This window comes from Jaculus jaculus, chromosome 10 (genome assembly GCF_020740685.1).
Source record: "Jaculus jaculus isolate mJacJac1 chromosome 10, mJacJac1.mat.Y.cur, whole genome shotgun sequence".
In the NCBI taxonomy this organism is placed as follows: Eukaryota; Metazoa; Chordata; class Mammalia; order Rodentia; family Dipodidae; genus Jaculus; species Jaculus jaculus.
Window position 1 is genome coordinate 59,763,723 of NC_059111.1, and position 20,846 is coordinate 59,784,568.

Genomic DNA, 20,846 nt, shown 5'->3' on the forward strand with positions numbered 1-20,846 from the left:
AACACACATAAAAGGGATACAAATTGGAAAGGAAGAGATCAAGTTATCATTATTTGCAGATGACATGATTCTATACATAAAGGACCCCAAAGACTACTCGCAAATTATTAGAGCTGATCAAAACCTACAGCCATGTAGCAGGATACAAAATAAATACACAGAAATCAGTAGCCTTCATATATGCTAACAACAAACACACAGAGGATGAAATCAGAGAATCACTCCCATTCACAATTGCTTCAAAAAAAAAATAATAAAGTACCTTGGAATAAACCTAACCAAGGAAGTAAAGAATCTCTACAATGAGAACTTTAAAACACTGAAGCAAGAAATTGCAGAAGACACTAGATGTGGAGAAACATCCCTTGTTCCTGGATGGGAAGAATCAATATTGTGAAAATAGCAATCTTACCAAAAGCAATATACACATTTAATGCAATCCGTATCAAAATTCCAAAGGCATTCTTCATGCCAATAGAAAAACAATCCAAAAATCCTTTTGAAATCACAAAAAACCTCAAATATCTAAAATAATACTGAGCAACCAAAATAAGGCTGGTCTTATTACCATACCTGATTTTAACGTATATTACAGAGCCATAGTAACCAAAACAGCGTGGTACTGACACAAAAACAGACATGTTGATCAGTGGAACTGAATAGAGGCTTCAGATATAAGTCCAGGTAGCTATAACCACCTGATATTCAATAAAAATACCAAAAATACTCATTGGAGAAAAGACAGCCTCTTCACCATATGGTGTTAGTTAAACTGGGTATATATCTGTTGAAGGATAAAATAGATACTTCTGTCTCGCCATGTATAAGAATTAAGTCCAAATGGATTAAAGACCTTAACATCAGACCTGAAACCCTGAAAGTGCTAGAGGAAAAAGTAGGGGAAACCCTTCAACATATTGGCCTTGGCAAAGACTTTCTGAATACAACCCCAATTGCTCAGGCAATAAAACCACAGATTAATCACTGGGACCTCATAAAATTACAAAGATTTTGCATTGCCGAGGACACAGTGAAAAAAAGCAAAGAGGCAACCTACAGAATGGGAAAAAATCTTCGCCAGTTATATATCTGATAGAGGGTTAATATCTAGGATAGACAAAGAACTCAAAAAGGTAAATAATATGGCATCAAAGAAGTCAATCAAAAAATGGGCTATGGAGCTAAATAGAGCATTCTCAAAGGAAGAAATACGAATGGCATATAAGCATCTAAAAAAATGTTCTACATCCCTAGTCATCAGGGAAATGCAGATTAAAACTACATGGAGATTCCATTTCACTCCTGTCAGATTGGCTACCATCATGAAAACAAATGATCGTAAATGTTGGTGGGGATGCAGAAAAAGAGGAACCCTTCTACACTTCTCGTGGGAATGCAATCTGGTCCAACCATTGTGGAAAACAGTGTGGTGGTTCCTAAAACAGCTAAAGATTGATCTACCATATGACCCAGCCCTCCTCGGCATATATCTTAAGGACTCATTTCCTTAGAAGTACATGCTCAACCATGTTTATTGCTGCTCAATTCATAATAGCTGGGAAATGGAACCAGCCTAGATGTCCCTCAACTGATGAGTGGATAATGAAGATGTGGCACATTTATATAATGGAGTTCTACTCAGCGGTAAAGAAAAATGAAGTTAGGAAATTTGTATTAAAATGGATGGATCTGGAAAGGATTATACTAAGTGAGGTAACCCAGGCCTAGAAAGCCAAGCACCAAATGTTCTCCGTCATATGTGGATCCTAGCTATAGATGATTGGACTTCTGTGTGAGACGGAAAATACTTCATAGCAGAGGCCAGTAAGTTAAAAAGGAGATATAAAGTTAAGAGAAAGTAAGTGAGGAGGGTACTTTATAGGTTGGTATTGTATATATGTAACTACAATGATTGAGATGGGGAGGTAATATGATGGAGAATGGAATTTCAAAGGGGAATGTGCGGGAATGGGAAGGCAAGGTATTACCATGGGATATTTTTTATAGTCATTGAAAATGTTAATAAAACTTTAAAAAAAGGAAACTAAATAAATAAATAAATACATAAACACTTATCTTAACAATGTCAATTGACTACAACATTCTCTTCCATTTTCTATGCAATTCTTTGTTTGATAGTTTATAGCTTACTTTCTTTACTTGTTTTATGTATTTGTTTCTGTGATTCCTGTGTAATGCATTTAAAGTTCTAAATTGTCTTTTCCATATTCCTCTAGTCCTTTATATCCTTACCATAAATCATTTCAAAATGTTTATAGCAAAGTTTTTTAATTTCCAAGAAATTTTATTTTCTTTCTTCATTCTTTCCTTTATCCCTTCCTTTCAGCTGCTTTTCTTTTATTTATTTTTATTTTTTGGTTTTTTAAGGTAGGGTCTCACTCTAGCCCCGGCTGACCTGGAATTCACTATGGAGTCTCAGGGTGGCCTTGAACTCACAGTGATCCTCCTACCTCTGCCTCCTGTGTGCTGGGATTAAAGGTGTGCACCAGCACTCCCAGCTTTTTCTTTTATTTTTTTCCTTTCATTGAAATTGATGTAACAGTATTTTATGTACTACTGACAATGAAAATATGTCTTCCATTAAGATATCATTGAATGACTTTCTATCTTTCACAATGTTTTGTTTTATACTTATTGAAAGATGTTCTCAAATTTTAAGTCTGATATATTAAAAAAAAAAAAAGGTTTTCCTGAACATGTTCACAAGTGACTGTTAGATAAATATTGCAGGCTATTGCCCAGGCCCTTGCTGTTATGGGTGTTAGCTATATAACAGTAATGTTTAAATAATACCTTATTTTCAAATATGAAGTATTTCAGGTAAAAACTAATGTTTCATACACTGATTTATTCTTCTGAAAACAAATGTTCTTATGTTCTTTATTTGCTTTTCCCTGAGATTGTTGTTATCTGCATTCAATGAAACAGGGAAGTGAATAATCTAAACAGTTACTTATATGATTATAATAAAACTTTTATGATTAGCAGAGCTTCATGGAACTCAGTATAATTTTAAGTTGATTTTAGTGAAATTTTCACACATGTATGACTATTTTTACATATATATATTGCCTTTTGTCTGTGACACTGCCTGGATGACAGAGACCATGATTTCCAAATTAAACATATTTGTGTCATCATGGAGTTTGACTTGGATTTGGAAGCTAAAGCCCTTGGGCAATAGATAAAGTCACTTTTGTCTGATTAGGTATCTACTAGCCCTTTTGTTATTCTATTTGGCTTTGCTATTAAGCTGGCTTACTTCTTTACTACTTTTCTCATGTCTTCATTAGAACTAACTCATCCAGAGTCCTTTCTAAGGTCTTTTAAACACCCTAGACTCTAATTTCTACACTAATACATACTAAGCAATATGTTACAGTGATTGTCCACATACTGTATCATAGAACCTACATGTCCCTCTCATATTTGCTTCATCCCATTACTATCTTTAGTGACTAGCATAGTGTCTAGAGCACCATAGGGATTGAAGAAATACAGGATGCATGAATGAGGCCAGGACTTACCATCTGACATACAGTAAAAATTCAGGATCAGAATTTGAATTGTTATCATAATGACAACAGTAGGGTTCTTAAATATATTATAGAATTTACCCTTTAATTATTAAGCCTGATAATGTACAACAAAACTTATTCTTTGGCTACTACAGAATGATTAGTTTGTCTTACAAATCTTACCATAAAAGACTTCAACTTTTGACAGCAACCTATGCATGCTTTTCCAAAAGTCTGTATAATTTATCACGTAAAATGTGAATTAAGACAGAAATATAATAGTGGCAAATTTAACTTGCGATAGTTAAAAGAATAACAACATTTTATCAAAGAATATATATGCATACATACATACATATGTGTGTGTGTATATATGTATATATGTGTATATATATGTAACTTATGGCTTAAGTTATAGTTTTGAAAATATTTTGTTACTATGTCATGTATATTCATTCAAAAATATTTGAAAGTACTTGAAATCTAAAAATTATTTTTCTGAATAGAGATATAAAAATTTAAACCAATCCAATGATTTACTAGCATAATAGATTTTGAGTGTTTTTATTTTACACAATGTAAATAATAAGAACTTACATTTAAACTTGAAATATGGGAGATAATTAAAATTCTAATTGAATATTGTTGTTAATGTGTAGACATATACTCAATAATCATGAAACTGATACTCAACAAATTATAAACATGTTTTCCTTTCAATAGAAATATATTCATCCTAAAACTTAAATGTAATGATGATTCATCTGTGGTTAAAAATGGGGAGTAGTGGAGCATGTAGCTGCATACACTTATTAAGCCAACTCCTTTTCTTGTATTTGCTTTCTTAATAATATAATGGTGACTTTGAAGTAGAAAAAATATTAATTCATCAGTTACAGCCAAAGTGATATTAATACTTTTCTCCTTTTCTTTATTTTTCTTTTAGCACACTGATTTATGTCAATACATGGACAAGCACCCTGGGGGACTCCATCCAGATAATGTGAAGGTAGGTAAAGAGATTTTTAAAGGCAAGGGTTAACATTCTTCATGTATAGTTTTTAAGTCTAAGGCTAATATTTTGGCCATAATTTAAAAGTTTTGAAAAATACCTGTTTAAAAGGAGTAGTATTGAAAAGAACTATTCATTTCTTCACTTTAATGGGTGGAAACTGTGTTTTAACATTAAATATTTTATTTTTTAATATTTTGTCTATATATTTATTTATGAGAGAAAGAGAGAGAATGGGCACAATAGCAGGGCCTCCAGACACTGCAAAGAAATTCGATATGCCACCTTGTACATCTGGCTTATGTGTGTGCTGGGGAATCAAACCTGGGTCCTTAGGCTTCACAGGCAAGTACCTTAACCACTAAGCAATCTCTCAATCCCTAACTTTAAATGTTTTTACTGAGAATCATTTACATGTTCTTATTTGTTCTTCATGGAAAACATTTGGCAACGATGAGCAGGACACACTGGAATTATTTTGATACTTTATTTCCAATACAGAGTCTGGTAGTCCTTGTTTATTAATAGTCTCTCACTAAACCTGGAATTCATTGATTCTGCTAGACCAGCTGGCCAACTACCCCAGGGAGCCTGTCTCAGTGCCTCTGTCCAACAATGTTAGGATTGAAACTAGAGAACCAACTCTACCTTTCCAGAGAGCCATAGCATCAGAAGATTTTATTGTCTGTGTTCAGTTTTCTCATCAACTCTTTGAATATCATTCGATGTAGGCAAATGTGCTTAAAGAACTTTGCTAAACAAGAGTGCTCAACTCACAAAGCCTTGCTACATTGTCTATGCAGTGTCAGCAGTGGCCTGTCGTATTTTCACAGTGTACTCCGCTTCTTCTGTTGTCTTTTACTTTTCCTAATTTCCTAATGGTCACAGGGAGATGCATGTCTACCATGCTGTTTTTTAGTAATGAGGCTATAGTTCTTGAGACTGCATTTCAGCAACTCCTTTTCAATCTTCACATACTTTCATTTCATGGTCATGCCTGATAGCTTAATACTTGCTACATATTCCAATTTGATGTTTTGGTGTGATGTTAAGCAAGGCCTGAGACCATGAGAGTAGACACTTCATAGGACATGGTAATAGACTCAGTGTAGAGTGAGATGTGTGTCAGCATAAAAATCATGTCAAAGAATTAGAAGTAACACCCACAATGAATCTAGATTTGGGAAAGAGAATTATTTCCTCTCACAGCTTGTTTTAAAATGTTCAGAGGTTGATGCCCTACTACATTTTTTGCCTCTAAACGAATGTGGAGCATTTTACTTCATCATAATTTCTTTTTGAAAATCTGAAAAGCAGCAGCATATACTGATACATTAATATCCTTTTCCTCATAACTAGTCAAATAATTTGCTCTCTGAAGGTTTTCCAAAATAAACTGGACTGCCTCAGTTCTTGAAATGCTTAAGGATAGACATAGCCTTTTTATCATCAAAAGTTGTTCAAGGTCTGGAGAGATGGCTTAGTGCCTAAGGTACTTGCCTGAAAAGTCTAGGTTCAATTTCCCAGTATCCAAGTAAGTCAGATGAACAAGGTAGCATGCATCTGGAGTTTGTTTGCAGTGGCTAGAGGCCCTTGTGCACCCATTCTCTATTTGCCTCTTTTTCTTTTCCTGTTTCTCAAATAAGTAAATAAATAAATAAATATTTCTTAAAGTTCTTAAAAATAGATGCTATATCACTTCCTGAGATTAGTATATGCTTATTGTCATATATATGTCCTTGAATGAGAATAAAATCCTTTCAAGTAGGAGAGGTAGGTATTTGCTGAGACTGGGGGTTGAGAGTCCAGGGCTTCCCCCATGACCAATAGGCATTCTCTTGCTCTCCATGCATGGTTGGTTGGCTCTGCTTTTCACACCAGCCACTCCCACACTCTGGAGGGCACAAGTGCTTGCTAGATTCTAAGAGTGGTATTCATTATTAGAAAATTTTAGGCTACTGGGATCAAAATAATCCTATAAGAAGGTAAAGGCTTATTACATGGAAATCAGAATTAGAATGTTATTGAACTTTCTGACTTTCTGGGTGGGCGATAGTTATAGGATAATAACTTGAGAATTTGCGAAATTACTTCCAGCATAGAATTCCATACAGACTATTGATGAAGTATAAGAGCAAATTGTTCACTTAACTTGTGCATGGGGCTGACAATTTTGCCTAGTTTACTCCTTAAACTCCCCTAAGAGGAATACACCAAGAAAGAGAAGGGAGCAGGGGAACAGGTAACAGTCACTAGTAGGAGAGAGGTGAAATAAATTTCTAGGTCAACAATGAAGGGCTTCTAGGAAAATTAGCTGTTAACTAAGAAAGTAACCCTCCAGTAGAACAGGTCTAAGTCTCTAGAAGAGATTTCCTATGAAGATAAATAAGTAACAGAAGATGCTAATGCATTTGAGCATATTTACCAGATGGGAAAAGAATTTTGTGTTGAATTGGTAAATAGCAATAAAAAATAAATACAGGAAAAAATTTTAAAACATCAGAATATTACTAACACTGCACCAGAAAAATAGATTTTGTGCAGGCAGGAAATATTTATAATCAAATTCATGGCTCAATATAAATACCATTTACATGATTATAATGATTCAAACATTGAATGCTGACATGATTAAGAATTAAGCTACCTTTTTTGGTGCTTCTACAGTAGCCAGGCTCACTCTTATTCCAACATAACAGAAGCACTGTTCATTATGACTCCACATTTCATAGAAAATAAACTTTGGAGTGACTGAGACTTTTAATAGGCATTGCCCTATGCCACATTAAATTACTGAAATTAGCTTTATTGTGATTTTTAAGCACTTGGTCTCATAGGTTTATAATAGTTTTTATACTGACAATAATAGTAGTGATATCTTCTCTAATGTTGTGGAAAACTAAAAATAGATGCAGCATGTTAGAATCTTGTGTTCTGGTGTTTGAATTGCTGAGCATGGAAGCACTCGGCCCTGTTTCCATGTTGGTTTCCATGGGAGGCTGCTCACCTAATTACATCCTGGCTTTCCTTCACTTTATGCTCAGATGCAGGGCACTCCTCCAGGGTTACATTGAGTATCTGCACTGCAGGTGAAATTGTTCTCAAAGGAAGCTACTATGACATAGGGACAGTCCCTTGGTATTTTTTTATATATTAACATGTTTTCTCATATGGTGATATTTATTGTTACTTAAATCTATGAATACAAAATGGAGAGCATAAGAATAATATTTACCAAGTTAATAGCCAAGTTAATAGCTGTTCATAATGCTGTGCTGGATATTAATTACAAGAAAACGGATTGAGCTAAAGTAGACACTGTAATAGTTCTACATAAACTTTAGGAGATGTGAAAAACCAGGTAAGATGGCTATTGTCTTTAAAACAGTGTGTCCTGTTAATCATCTGATGTTTACCTAATGACATCACAGATCATCCATAGTACAGAATGTTATAAATATGAATAGTTATTTTGTTGAACAAAGGAAAAACAAAATGATCCAATTATTTTGCTTGGATATTTATCAACTTTTATTTTTCATTTCTTTAATATGCAGGCTGACAAAATATAAAAATGTTTTAATCATTGACCTTAAATTTAATGAGAATATGTATTTTCTTTTTATTTAATATGTGCTTTTTTGTTTATTGTAAAAACATTGCTGCCATAAGCTTATGAATTGAGTTTGTTCTTTAGTCAGACTTAGGCAGAATTTAAAGTATTACAACCCTTATTTCATGATTTCACAAGAAAATGTGAAACATTTTAACTTAATATTTTATTAATTTCCATACAAATCTGCAAAAGTATTATTATTTGGTTGAACATTTCTTTTGAGTACTGGAATCAACTCATAAGGAAATAAGTGAATGTTAAGTATATTTCTAGAGCCACTTTGCTACTTAAAATTGTCTACAAAATGTGTCTGCTATCATTATGGCATTATGAAATAAATTTCCACTGTTAACTAATAGCTCATTTATAAGCATTGTATCAATTTTTGACAAATGAGTAATTTCAGCAATTAATTACTTAGAGAGTAATTTAAAGCCTGAATAAAAAGCCTGAGGACATTGCCCTTCTTATAAATATTTATAATGATTAAAGATATAGCAACCAATTTCTTCAATATGAAAACTGCTTAGATTTTTCTGAATAATAGTTATTTTGTCCCACTTTAAATAGTATTTGCTCCAATTATACTTGGGTTTGCATACCATAGTTGAGTTGTATACAAAACTTGGATGAGTTAGCAATCTTATAATTTCCAGTGATTTGCAGAATGGTATTGGCTACTGAATTTTTTTTAAAAATATCACCGAAACAGTTTAAATTTCCTCCTTTATTCAGCTTTCATGTATTCTTTAAAAATTTATATACATGAGACTGAAAATTATGGTTCATGAAATAAAGAAAAGATTAATTGATGCTTTCTCCAGCTAATATCTAGAGCTATAGAAGTTTTCATCCGATTATCATGATGAGATTGAACTTTCCTGTGTTTTTGTGTAATGTAGCTCCATCTCTATGGCCTAATGACTTTATTGGAAGATTCTTTGAAAAATAGCATTTGCCTTATTGTTGTTTTTAATAATTGCAAATGACCAAAGTAATTTAGAATTCTGCTTTATTTTCTGAACTATCTGAAATCATATTGGCATAAAACTGATATTTTGTTTTTTATATCAGTGTATATGTCATTTAAAAAGATATGAAGTTTATTGTGCTTAAAAAGTTGCTATTTTTCTTTCATAGTTCAGAGAACAAGCAGGTGTATAGCAGATAGAATAATGCTATGCCAAATTAAGATTGTCTTATACAGATGGTGCAGAGAATTGATTCCTAAATGAGACTTAATAATGTTCAGATAGAAAATCAAATGACACCTGATTTTCTCTATACTCTTCATTAGGGCTCTCATTTAGACAGTAATAATATCCTACTGTGCATTACTAATAATATTATATAGCCTTTCCTGACTCTGTTAGGAAATATGATTAATTCATGAAGCCATTAATGATTTTTTTAAGATTCAACATCTAGTCTTGGGGCCTGCCCAGGATTCTCCTGAGTGTTTTCATCCTATTTCTGTTATAAGAAAATCTTCTTTATCTTCAACTTACGGGATAAAAAAATCGATTGAAAATCAAATTCTATATAGCAATTCATGTTGTGTCAGCCATTCAAGAAGTAGCTAAGAAGTGAATTTTAGGATTAAAATGTGGGGCCAAGATTTAGTGTATCATTTGCTGATCTAGTTTTTCATAATTTGTATCCAACAGAGGGATCAAGGCCAGCTAATTAAAAACTATATAGTTCCCTAGAAGGCATTAACACCCAAGTTGATAAGAAATCACTCCAAAGAATGTATGATGCTATGGTTGTCAGGTAGGGGACCCAAATTTGGGTGTTCCATTGGGAATAGAGAAAATGCCCTTTGGGGATTCAGGCCTCAGACTATATTATTCACCTTGTATTTTTCTAATCTACAATGGATCCTGCATAGCCAAGACAGCCATCATGCTCACAGATGGAAATCAGCCCATATAACAGTGTTACACATTACCCAAGTATTTTCTGATTGTCATGTAAAAGAATAGCTTTTGTGTAACCAGCCAGTAATGCTCATAGATATTTTTCCTCATCAGAAAGGCCAATTACTATTAATTATACCTCTTCAAGTGGATATTGAGGGAAGTTTATCTATTGTATATATTCCTATTCACAAATATTTAAATAATTATATCCTGTTTGACATTGATTTTCCTCTGTAGTGTAGCTCTCTGTAAGACTTTGGTACTCAGGATTCATCCCTTTTGTCAACCTGAATTTCTTTATTTTAAGTTTCAGTATACATTTCAATTCATATCAAACATTTTATGTTGATTTGGTATTTACGATGTTACTGTAGGCACAAACCATCTGAAGTGTAAATACTTGTTCATATTCATTGTATTGGAAAAGATTATCCCTGTATTTGGAAAAGGCAGTGAGCATTCCAAGAGCAGTTGGATAGGAAGAATTGATGGCTCATCCTTTACCAAGTTGTAGTTCACATTGTTTCTTTGCAGTTGTAAAAAGCAGACTTCCGGGCAAGATGGAAGCCTCCTAACATCACCTCACCTCATGCGGAAGAAAAGACAAGACCCTTAAGGCTCAGGGTTTTTTTGTTTGTTTGTTTGTTTAAGGGTTTGCTGATTCTAGTAGGCTTCAAGTGGGAGGGTATGGAGGAGCAAAATAGGGAATCCACTGATTCCCCCACTCTTGGGTAGCCTACCAGTCCCCCAATCACCGCAAGCAGCCATGGGAGCTGCAGTCCCAGTAGGAGGTCCCTCCTGCGATAACTTCAAGCCAAGTGAACCCAAGCTAGCAGGCTAGGTTCTCCACCCTAGGCTTTGCTGCCATTAGGCAGAGCTCCACAGGCATGCTTGCCATTCCAGTCACCATTCCTTCCCATCCTTGTGGAGCCCTGCACAGACGATCACCATTCCTGCCCAGCTTTGCAAACCTCCCAAACATGATAGCCATTGCTTCCCAGCCTTGCGGGCCCCTGCGAACGATCACCATGGCTGCCCAGCCTTGCAGATCCCTGTGCGTGATTGCCTTGCCCACCTTGACTTGCATACCACCGCAAGCCATTGCTGTGCCCATCCAGACTTGCTGATGTGCTATCGCTATCCCACTCACAGCTGCTGCATCCCACCCCTGAACTGCGACCCAGGCTAGTGTCTATGCTCTAGTCTTTCTGGACTCCACCGGCAATTGCCATCTCACTCACTGCTGCCCCCTCCTTCAACCCCACCCCACCCCTGGCCAGCAGGCTAGTGTCTGGTGCTCTAGGCTTTCTGAAACATTGCTATGAGCAGACCACAGCAAAAAGGAATAGCACAAAAAATCAGATGCAAGCTACATTGCCCAGTCCCACAATAGATCTCTCTAATCAAAACATAAAAGAGATAATAGGATTAGAACCCCAAAATAAAGAAACAAACTATGCAATCCTGACCAAGCAAATAGCAGAACTTGTGGTAACTCAACAAAGGAATAATAAGTATGAGTGTTATGCCTACTAGATTAGACCTATTAAAAAAGACTCAGGAAGGGTTCCTAAGACAGTGAGTTATGAGTTATCTGAAGGAGAACAACAACAACAAAAAAGACCTCAGTAACCAGCTGGCTAAGCTCATGAAGACATAAAATATATATATATATATATATATATAATGTCCATACATATATATATGTGTGTGTGTGTATATATATATATATATATATATATATATATATATATATATATATATATATATATATATATATATATATAAAAGGATGAATTCCAAGAAGCATTAAGAAAGTCAGGAAATGACAAGAAAAGGGAACTCTACAGAGGGTTGGAACCTATACATAAAAAAGTAGTAGAAAATATGAACCAAATTGAAAAGCCTGAATCTCTATACAATTTCTCAAGAGTAGAGTCAGCCATGTGGTGGATAGAAACTTAGAAATGGAAGACAAAACAGAAAAAAAACATTTCATGAGTCCAAAAGTTTCAACAAGTTCAAATCTTTCTGTGAACACAATATGAGGGAACTGTGGGATACCCTTAAATGTCCCAACATTCATAGCATCATGGGAATGGGAAGATCATGAGAATACAGGAAGGAGAAGAAGTTCAGACCAAAGGCATAGAGAACTTATTCAACAAAATTATCGAAGAAAACTTTCCTACTCTCTCAAAATAAAGTCCCATCAAGTTATAAGAAGCTAACAGAACTCCAAAAAGACTGGACCAAAGTAGAAATTCTCCAAGACATATTATCATTAAGACTCGAAACATCAATCATAAATAGAAAGTCCTAAAAGCAGATAGGGAGAAACAACACATTACATATAAAGGTAACCCCATCAGAATAACTTCAGAATTCTCAATGGAAATGCTAAAAGCCAGAGGGTCTGGAACAGAACACTGACAACTCTAAGAACTTAACCCTTCCAACCCAAAATAATCTACCAAGAAAAAGTATCCCTCATATTAGATGGTGAAAGAAAGACTTTTGATAATAAAACTCAGCTTTACAACTATATGAACACAAAGCCAAACTTACAGAGAGTACTTCAGGGAATGCTCCACACAGAAGATTCAAATAATTAACCTCAAGTGTCTTAAATAAGCAGATCACAATAACCAAACTCACAGAAGGCACAAAAAACTACAAAGTCTAAGGAAACACTAAACCATATAAACCACCACTATATGACAGGTATTAAATCAAACCTCACAGTTTTTACCCTAAACATTAATGGCCTGAATTCACCCATCAAGAGAAAAAAGCTAACATGGTGGATCAGAATATTAGAACTGTCAATCTTTTGTCTTCAAGAGATCCACCTCACCACTAAAGACAGACACCTCCTCAGGGTTAAAGGGTGGAAAAAGATATTCCAAGCAAACATAAATAAGAAGCAAGCAGCTATATTAGTATCAGATAAAAGAGTCTTCAAACCAAAAGTAATCAAAAAAGACAAAGATGGTGACTTCTTACTTATCAAGGGAACAATCCAAAAAGAGGATATCACAGTCATTAATATATTGCTGAAGACTCCATATGCAGCTGACGCGTAAAATGGAATGACATGGCTGGAAGCCAGGAGAGAGTCAGACCCCAGACAGTCAGCGTGTCTAGTGCCAGAAGGCGCTACATAGGCGACTGGGGGAAATGACCAAGATGTGTCCAAGCAACACATTGTTTAACCTAATTAGTAACAAAAAAACGGATGTGATGCCCACACAAGTGCAATAGTTGTACACAGCCATGGTGAGGAATCAATTGCTCTTGATTTGGCTAACTGATCCACTCATTGGTACTAGACCCATAGCTGGAGCTGGGAAACAAGTCAGAACCATACCCAAACACAAGCCCACTCTACAATATCAAGCTACCATCAATCACGGGGTATAAGAGGGCCTACACCTATCATACTGTGTATCAAAAAAGTAAGTGTTATCTCAATTTTCCGGATGCTAACTTACTCTCCGTTGGAGAATCTGCTTCTCTTTTCCAGATAGATGCAGATCCTAAGAAGAGAGCTGCCCCAACATACCTCAAAAGGGGCCCTACTGAAAGTAAGGACAACTGGCGAAATAAGCAAGGGTGATGTTTTCCTGTTAACTGGATACCAGCACAAAGGGGAAGGAGATCAACGCAGAGAAAAATCAACTCCTACCAAATCAGAGAGCCAGAGCCTCAGAGGCCCCCAACACCTCAGCACTGAAGCAGACCAAAAATGAACCCAACATGGCTCAGGGAAATCTTGCGGAAGAGGGGTCGGAAAGAATGTCAGAGTCACATGTTGGGTCATGATTTGCAGAGACATTTATCATACCAATAACTGGGGGCTAACTCCACAATGCACGACCAATTTTCATTAACAAGGAGGGTCTAATGGGAGGGGGTAGATCACAGACGAGCCTAAATAATGGTACCAAATTGCCTGTATTTACTGAAAAGAAAACTAATAAATTAAAAAAAATATTTATGCACCAAACACAGGTATACTATAATTCATAAAACAAAACCTACTTGACAATAAAACAGAAATAACCACAATACCATCATAGTTGGGGACTTCAGTACTCCACTATCAGTAATAGATAGATCATCCAAACAGAAAATTAACAGGGAAGTAAGAGAGCTCAACAACACCACAGATCAATTAGAACTAACAGATATCTATATAACATTCTACCCCAAATCCACAGATTATACATTCTTCTCAGCAGCCCATGGAACCTTCTCTAAAATAGATCATATACTGGGTCATAAAGACTGCTTCCATATATTTAGAAGAATAGACATAATTTCCTTTATGATATCAGATCACAATGCTATATTGTTAGAAATTAACAACAAAGGATGTGCCAGGAACCCAACCAACTCCTGGAAAGTGAACAACACACTTTTCAACAATAAATGGGTAGTAGACAAAATAAAAACTGAAATTACAAAATTTCTAGAAATGAATGGCAATGCGTATACAATGTACAAATCTTATGGGATACAATGAAGGCGGTCCTCAGGGGAAAATTCATTGTGCTAAATGCCTTCATGTCAAAGACAGAGAGATCTCAAATCAATAACTTAACCATCCATATAAAGGCTTTGGAAAAACAAGAAGAACCCAATCCAAAAAGCTCCAGATGGAAAGAAATAATTAAGATCAGAGCATAAATTAATGAATTGGAAACTAAGACAACAATTAAGAAAATTGATGGAACAAAAAGCTAGTTCTTTGAAAAAAAACAAACAAGATTGACAAACCCCTGACCAATTTGATCAAGAAAAATAAAAGAGACGATTCAAAAGCCAATTTGATCAAGAAAAATAAAAAAAAGAGACAACTCAAAACTGGATAATATGGAGGAAATGGATGAATTCCTAGACACATACCACTTACCAAAGCTAAACTCAGAGCAGATTAATCTCCTAAACTAACCTATGATAACCACCGAGATTGAAAGGCTAATCAAATCCTCCCTGAAAAGAAGAGTCAGCTGAATTCTATCAAACCTTCATGGAAAAACTAAAGCCAATTTTTCTCAAATTGTGTCACACAATTGGAGAACAGGGAAAGCTCCCCTACTCCTTTTATGAAGCCAGTATCACCCAAATTCCAAAAACCATGCAGAAATGCCACGAAAAAAGTAAACTACAGAACTGTTTCCCTGATTAACTTAGACGCAAAGATCATGAACAAAATCCTCGCAAACTGAATTCAACAACATCAAAAGTATTATCCACCTGGATCAAGTAGGCTTCATCACAGGATCATAGGGATTGTTCAACTTATGGAAATCTGTGGATGTAATGTAACACATAAATAACCTTAAACACAAAAACTACATGATCAGCTCGATAGATGCAGAAAAGGCATTTGACAAAATACAACATCACTTCATGATCAAAACATTGGAGAGAATAGGCATGGAGGGCCTTTATCTCAACATAATAAAAGCTATATTTAAAGATCCTAAAGCCCAGATAATATTTAATGGGGAGAGATTGGAGGAATTCCCATCGAGATCAGGAACAAGTCAGGGGTGTCCACTTTCACCTTTTCTCTTTGTACTGCAAGTACTAGCTCAAGCAATAAGACAGGAAAAAGTAATAAAAGGGATACAAATTGGAAAGCAAGAAGTTAAGTTAGCTCTATTTGCAAACAACATGATTCTATACATAACAGACCTGAGAACATCCATCTCAAAACTCTTAAAAGTGATTAACTCCTTCAGTAAAGTAGCAGAATCCAAAATCACTGTACAAAAATCAGTAGCCTTTCAATATGCAAATGACAAAGATACAGAAAAATAAATAAGTAATATTGTCCTATTTTTCAATAGCATCAAAAACAAAATACCTTGGATGCTGGAAAGATGGCTTAGCAGTTAAGCCCTTGCCTGGGAAACCTAAGACCCCAGTTCCAGGCTCAACTCTCCCAGACCCACGTTAGCCAGATGCACTAGGAGGCACACGCATCTGGAGTTCACTTGCAGTGGCTGGAAACCCTGGCAAGTCCATTCTCTCTTTCTATCTGCCACTCTCCCTCTCTCTGTCTCTCTCTGTTACTCTCAAATAAATAAATAAAAATGAACTAAAAAATTAAAAAAAAAAAAACCTTGGACTAACATTGACCAAGGATGTGAGAGACCTTTACAATGAAAACATAAAAACACTCAAAAAAGAAATTAAGAAGGACTTGAGAAAATGTAAAGACCTCCTATGCTCCTGAATAGGCAGAATTAACGTTGTGAAAATGGCAATCGTACCAAAAGCAATATATAGATTTAATGCCACACCAATAAAAATCCCAACATTGTGCTTCACAAAGTTAGAAAAAAAATGATCTCAATATTCATATGGAATGGCAGAAGTCCTCCGTTATCCAAGCATATCCTCAGCAAAAGAAACACCTCTGCAGGCTTCACTATACCTGATCTAAAGCTGTACTACAAAGCCATAGTAATAAATACAACATGGTACTGGCATGGTAACAGAAACATAGACCAAACGAACAGAATATAAAATCCAGACTTTGGGTCAATTAACTACAGCTACTTGATATTTGAAAAAGTCTCTAGCAATGTAGACTGGAAAAAAGACAGAATCTTCAACAAATGGTGCTGGACAAACTTGATAACCATATGCAGAAAAATGAAACTCAATCCACACATTTTGCAATACACAATAATCAAGTCCAAGTCAATCAAAGACCTCAATATGAGACCCGGAAACTCTGCTACTATTGGAAGAAAAAATAGGAGAAACTTTCTATGATATTGGAATGGGAAAAGACTTCCTGAACAAAACCCCAGTAGCTCAGGAAATTAAACAATCACTCAACCATTGGGATCTCAGGAAGGTGAAAAACTTTCTCACAGACAAACATACAATAAGCAGAGCCAATAGATTACCCACAGATTGGGAGCAAAATTTTGCCTGATACTCATTGGAGATAGACCTAATTTCTAGAATCTACAAAGAACTCAAGAACCTAAACAATAAAAAGTCAGATAAGCCACTCACAAATTAGGGCAGAAAACTGCACAGGGAGTTCTCAGAGGAGGAAAACAAATGGCAAATGTGCATTTAAGGAAATGTTCATTATCCCTAGTCATCAGGGAAATGCAAATTAAAACAACTACAAGATTCCACCTTACACCATTAATGATAGTAAACATTTAAAAAATCTAATGACAACAAATGCTGGTGATGGTGTGGAGAAATAGGAACCCTCATTAACTTTTGGTGGGAATGTAAGATGGTACAACCATTATGGAAAGCAATATGGAGACTCCTCAAAAGGATGGTTATAGAGGTACCAGCAGACCCAATTATTCCCTTACTGGGCATTTACCCTAAAAGTTCTAAACCTCAGCTCAGAGAGATTTTCTCAACCATGTTTGTAGCTGTTCGTAGCTAAGAGTTGGAATCAACCCAGATGTCTATCATTAGACGAATGGAGAACTAAGATGTGATATATCTACATGATGAAATTCTATGAAGCTGTAAGGAAAAATGAAATTTGAAGAAAAATGGTCAAAATTGGAAGAGTTCAGTCTCTGTGAACTCACTCAATCACAGAAAGATAATTGTTGCATGGTCTCACTTATCTGTGGGTCCTAACCTAAATCTACCTGTGATGCTGGCATAACTAATAAACATCTCCAGGACTGGACAACAGGGATGGTGGGGTGGGAGGGGAGGGTAAGGTGGGAAGTGTCAAAAACTGGACCCAAATGGAAATGGTACCATAGAATCCCACATCCTGAAGGACATACTAAGAAGTCAAACCTTCATCAGGTGCTTAGAGAAAATACCTGATTCATGGTGGCTTGGAGAGCATATGATAGAGACTATCCTCAATATTCTCTTTTTTCTCTCTCTTTTCTCTATTTTATGTTACTCATATTTTTCTTGCTCTTCTCCCTTGGCACTGACCTATAAGTCTCAGTACACATATGGGTAATATCCACAATGAGCTATTGATCAGAGAGGACTAAAAGGTTTCCCAAAATAAGACAGAATTCTGTCAGAGTACTTGATGACCCACCAAAGATAAGGTAAGACCCTACTGCTGAAGACACCATATGTTGCTGGGATAGAACATGGAGCAACCTGGCTTGAATCTGGAAGAGAGTCAGTCCAACAGTTAGATTGTCTAGTGCCAGAAGTTGTTACGTGAATGACTGGGGGAAAATGACCAACATCTGTCCAAGCAACTCAAGGTCTTAAGCTACTCAACATCAATCAACCTGACATGATGCTCACACAAGTGCAATAGTAGCACACAGCCATGGTGGTAACCAACTGCTCTTGATTTGGCTGATGGATACACTCAGTGGAATGGAAGCCATACCTTGAATGGGGAAATGAGTCAGAACCATATCAAAAAATGAGCCTGTTCTCCAATATCAAGCTACCACCAATAGTGGGCTACAAGATGACCTCCATCTATTAAATTCCTTCTAAAATAATAATGGGTATCCATGTATCTTTCACTCACCTCACTCTCTGTTGGAGAATTTTCTTCTCTTTTTCAGATGGACAGAAAACCTGCAGGAAGTATCAGCCCATCATACCCCACCAGGGCACCAGCTGAAGACATAGAGTTAGTGGGGTAATACGCAAAAGCTACTTTCTTGGTGAAATTGGTATCAGCACAAGGGTGAAGGAGATAAACACAGAGAACACTCAACTCCTACCAAATCATATATCCACCGACACAGAGATTCCCAAGACCTCACCACTGAAATAGACCTAAAATGAACCCAATATGGCTCAGGGAAATTTGTGGAAGAGGAACTGGAAAGATTGTTAGAGTCGTAAGTTGAGTCATTATGCACAGAGTCACTGCCTCTCTCCCATAACTGCTGGCCACCCCCACAATGCAACACCCACAATCCTCATAGGGGGATAAAAAGGCAAAGGCTAATGATAGTACCATCCTGGCTGCATACACACTACATATGTAACTAATAAAAAAATAAAATTTTCAAATTAAAAAATAGTAAATAAAAAAATTAAGAAGCACTTATGAGTCAGACCATCAGAAAATCACTTATCTGAATTTCATTGAGCAATTGTTTAGTTTTTTCTCTTGCAAAATTTGGTGGGCAACTTTAAACAAAAGCTTTCAATTTTTGAACAGTTCTTCTTCAGACAGCTATCATGTTTAGGGAAAGCATTAGTTTCCCCACAAACTTTGAGGTACAAATTATTATATCTTCTAGGATTTCTGAAACATGTTGCTTATCTTTCTCAAAACTTTAAGGAACTAGAGAAAGTGGAGAGTAGAATGGAAAAACTCAAAAAGTATGGAAAAGCGGCAAGACACATTCCTTCTACTGTTTAGAGTTTCTAGAAGCTGAACATTGATGAAGGACACTGCAAAAGAGTCGATATGTGTGGCCTGATGCATGGGCATATCTGTTGTATCTTACCCCATCCAAACGGTACCCAAGTACTGTCAAGGACATCCAGCATGACATGTCAATAAACAGCTAGTGACTCACTGTGTTCATTAGCTAGTTTTATTTTAATTTAAATCTCATTTCTATATTTTTTTGTTTGTTTGTTTTTTTGAGGTAGGGTCTCACTTTAGCCCAGACTGACCTGGGATTCACTATGGAGTCTCAGGGTGGCCTCGAACTCACGGTGTTCCTCCTACCTCTACCTCCGGAGTACTGGGATTAAAGACGTGCACCCCCATGCCCAGCTTTCATTTCTATCTTTATATAACTTTCTAAGTATTATTTAAAATATTCAACATCAAATTGCAATGGTACTTATAAAGTAGAAGCTTTTTGGATATATTTTAGATGCATTGTGTTACCAATGAGGATATAATATTTACATTATTTCTTTTGAAACTTAATGGAATGAATACTGATTAATCATTCTGTGGCCTTTACAAACTAAAGAACTAACATTCCAATGAAACAAAAATCTGATGCAAATTACAGAATATATTGAGATTTATTAAATGATTGGGGGACTAGAAGTTTATGACTTTTTTTAAAGTTGGGCAACACCTAGCACAATGTGTATCATAGTCAACTCTCAATAAATCATGAATATTATAATGATTTAATTTATAGAGCTTATTTTTGCTATTCATAACATTATCAATTAATACAAATCTATGAGAGGACTGGCTGTTATGGACATCTAAAACTCATGCAGTCCTTTTCAAGATGTGGAAACTAAGATCCAGAGTTGTTAAACAGCCTCCAGTATAGATTGCCAATAGTAACACAGAGTCTCTTAAGTATCCCTACAAGACCCTGTACATTCCTTAAGGGACATTATCCCTGCTTTGGAAATATGCAAAATGTTCAGTGTGCTTCATTTTGTTTCAAGCAGAACCATGCATGTTAACGCATGCATGCATTTCTGACCATTATGGATCCTGAAATTTCTAGACATTGACAGAGAAGACATCTGATCATCAATCTTTAGACACTCATGGGAGGAGTTAGCTTTATAGCATTATAATAAGGTTTATAGCTTGTTTCTCACTCTATTGCTAATTCTTCCAGTAATAAATATAACATATTAAGTATAGTAAGGTATGCCTTTTACCACCTAATTTGAAAAGTCTTGATAAAATACTGGATCATGTTATTTTTACCTTCTAAATGTTAAGAGTTTAAGAAGGGAAGAGATGAAGTATTCAAAGATATTCCAGCTGGCTGTGGTGGTGCATGCTTTTAATCCCAGTACTTGGGAGGCAGAGG

The 20,846-nt window shown here is 35.7% G+C and overlaps 1 protein-coding gene across 2 annotated transcripts in view; it reads left to right on the forward strand.

The window, feature by feature from the left end:
* Cdk14 (cyclin dependent kinase 14) overlaps positions 1-20,846 on the forward strand; it is a 707,419-nt gene that overhangs the window by 347,618 nt on the left and 338,955 nt on the right. For both annotated transcript variants that reach the window (XM_045161059.1, XM_045161060.1), the window contains one exon: positions 4,486-4,548. In XM_045161059.1, the coding sequence (XP_045016994.1) occupies positions 4,486-4,548 (63 nt within the window). The remainder of the gene's footprint in view (positions 1-4,485; positions 4,549-20,846) is intronic.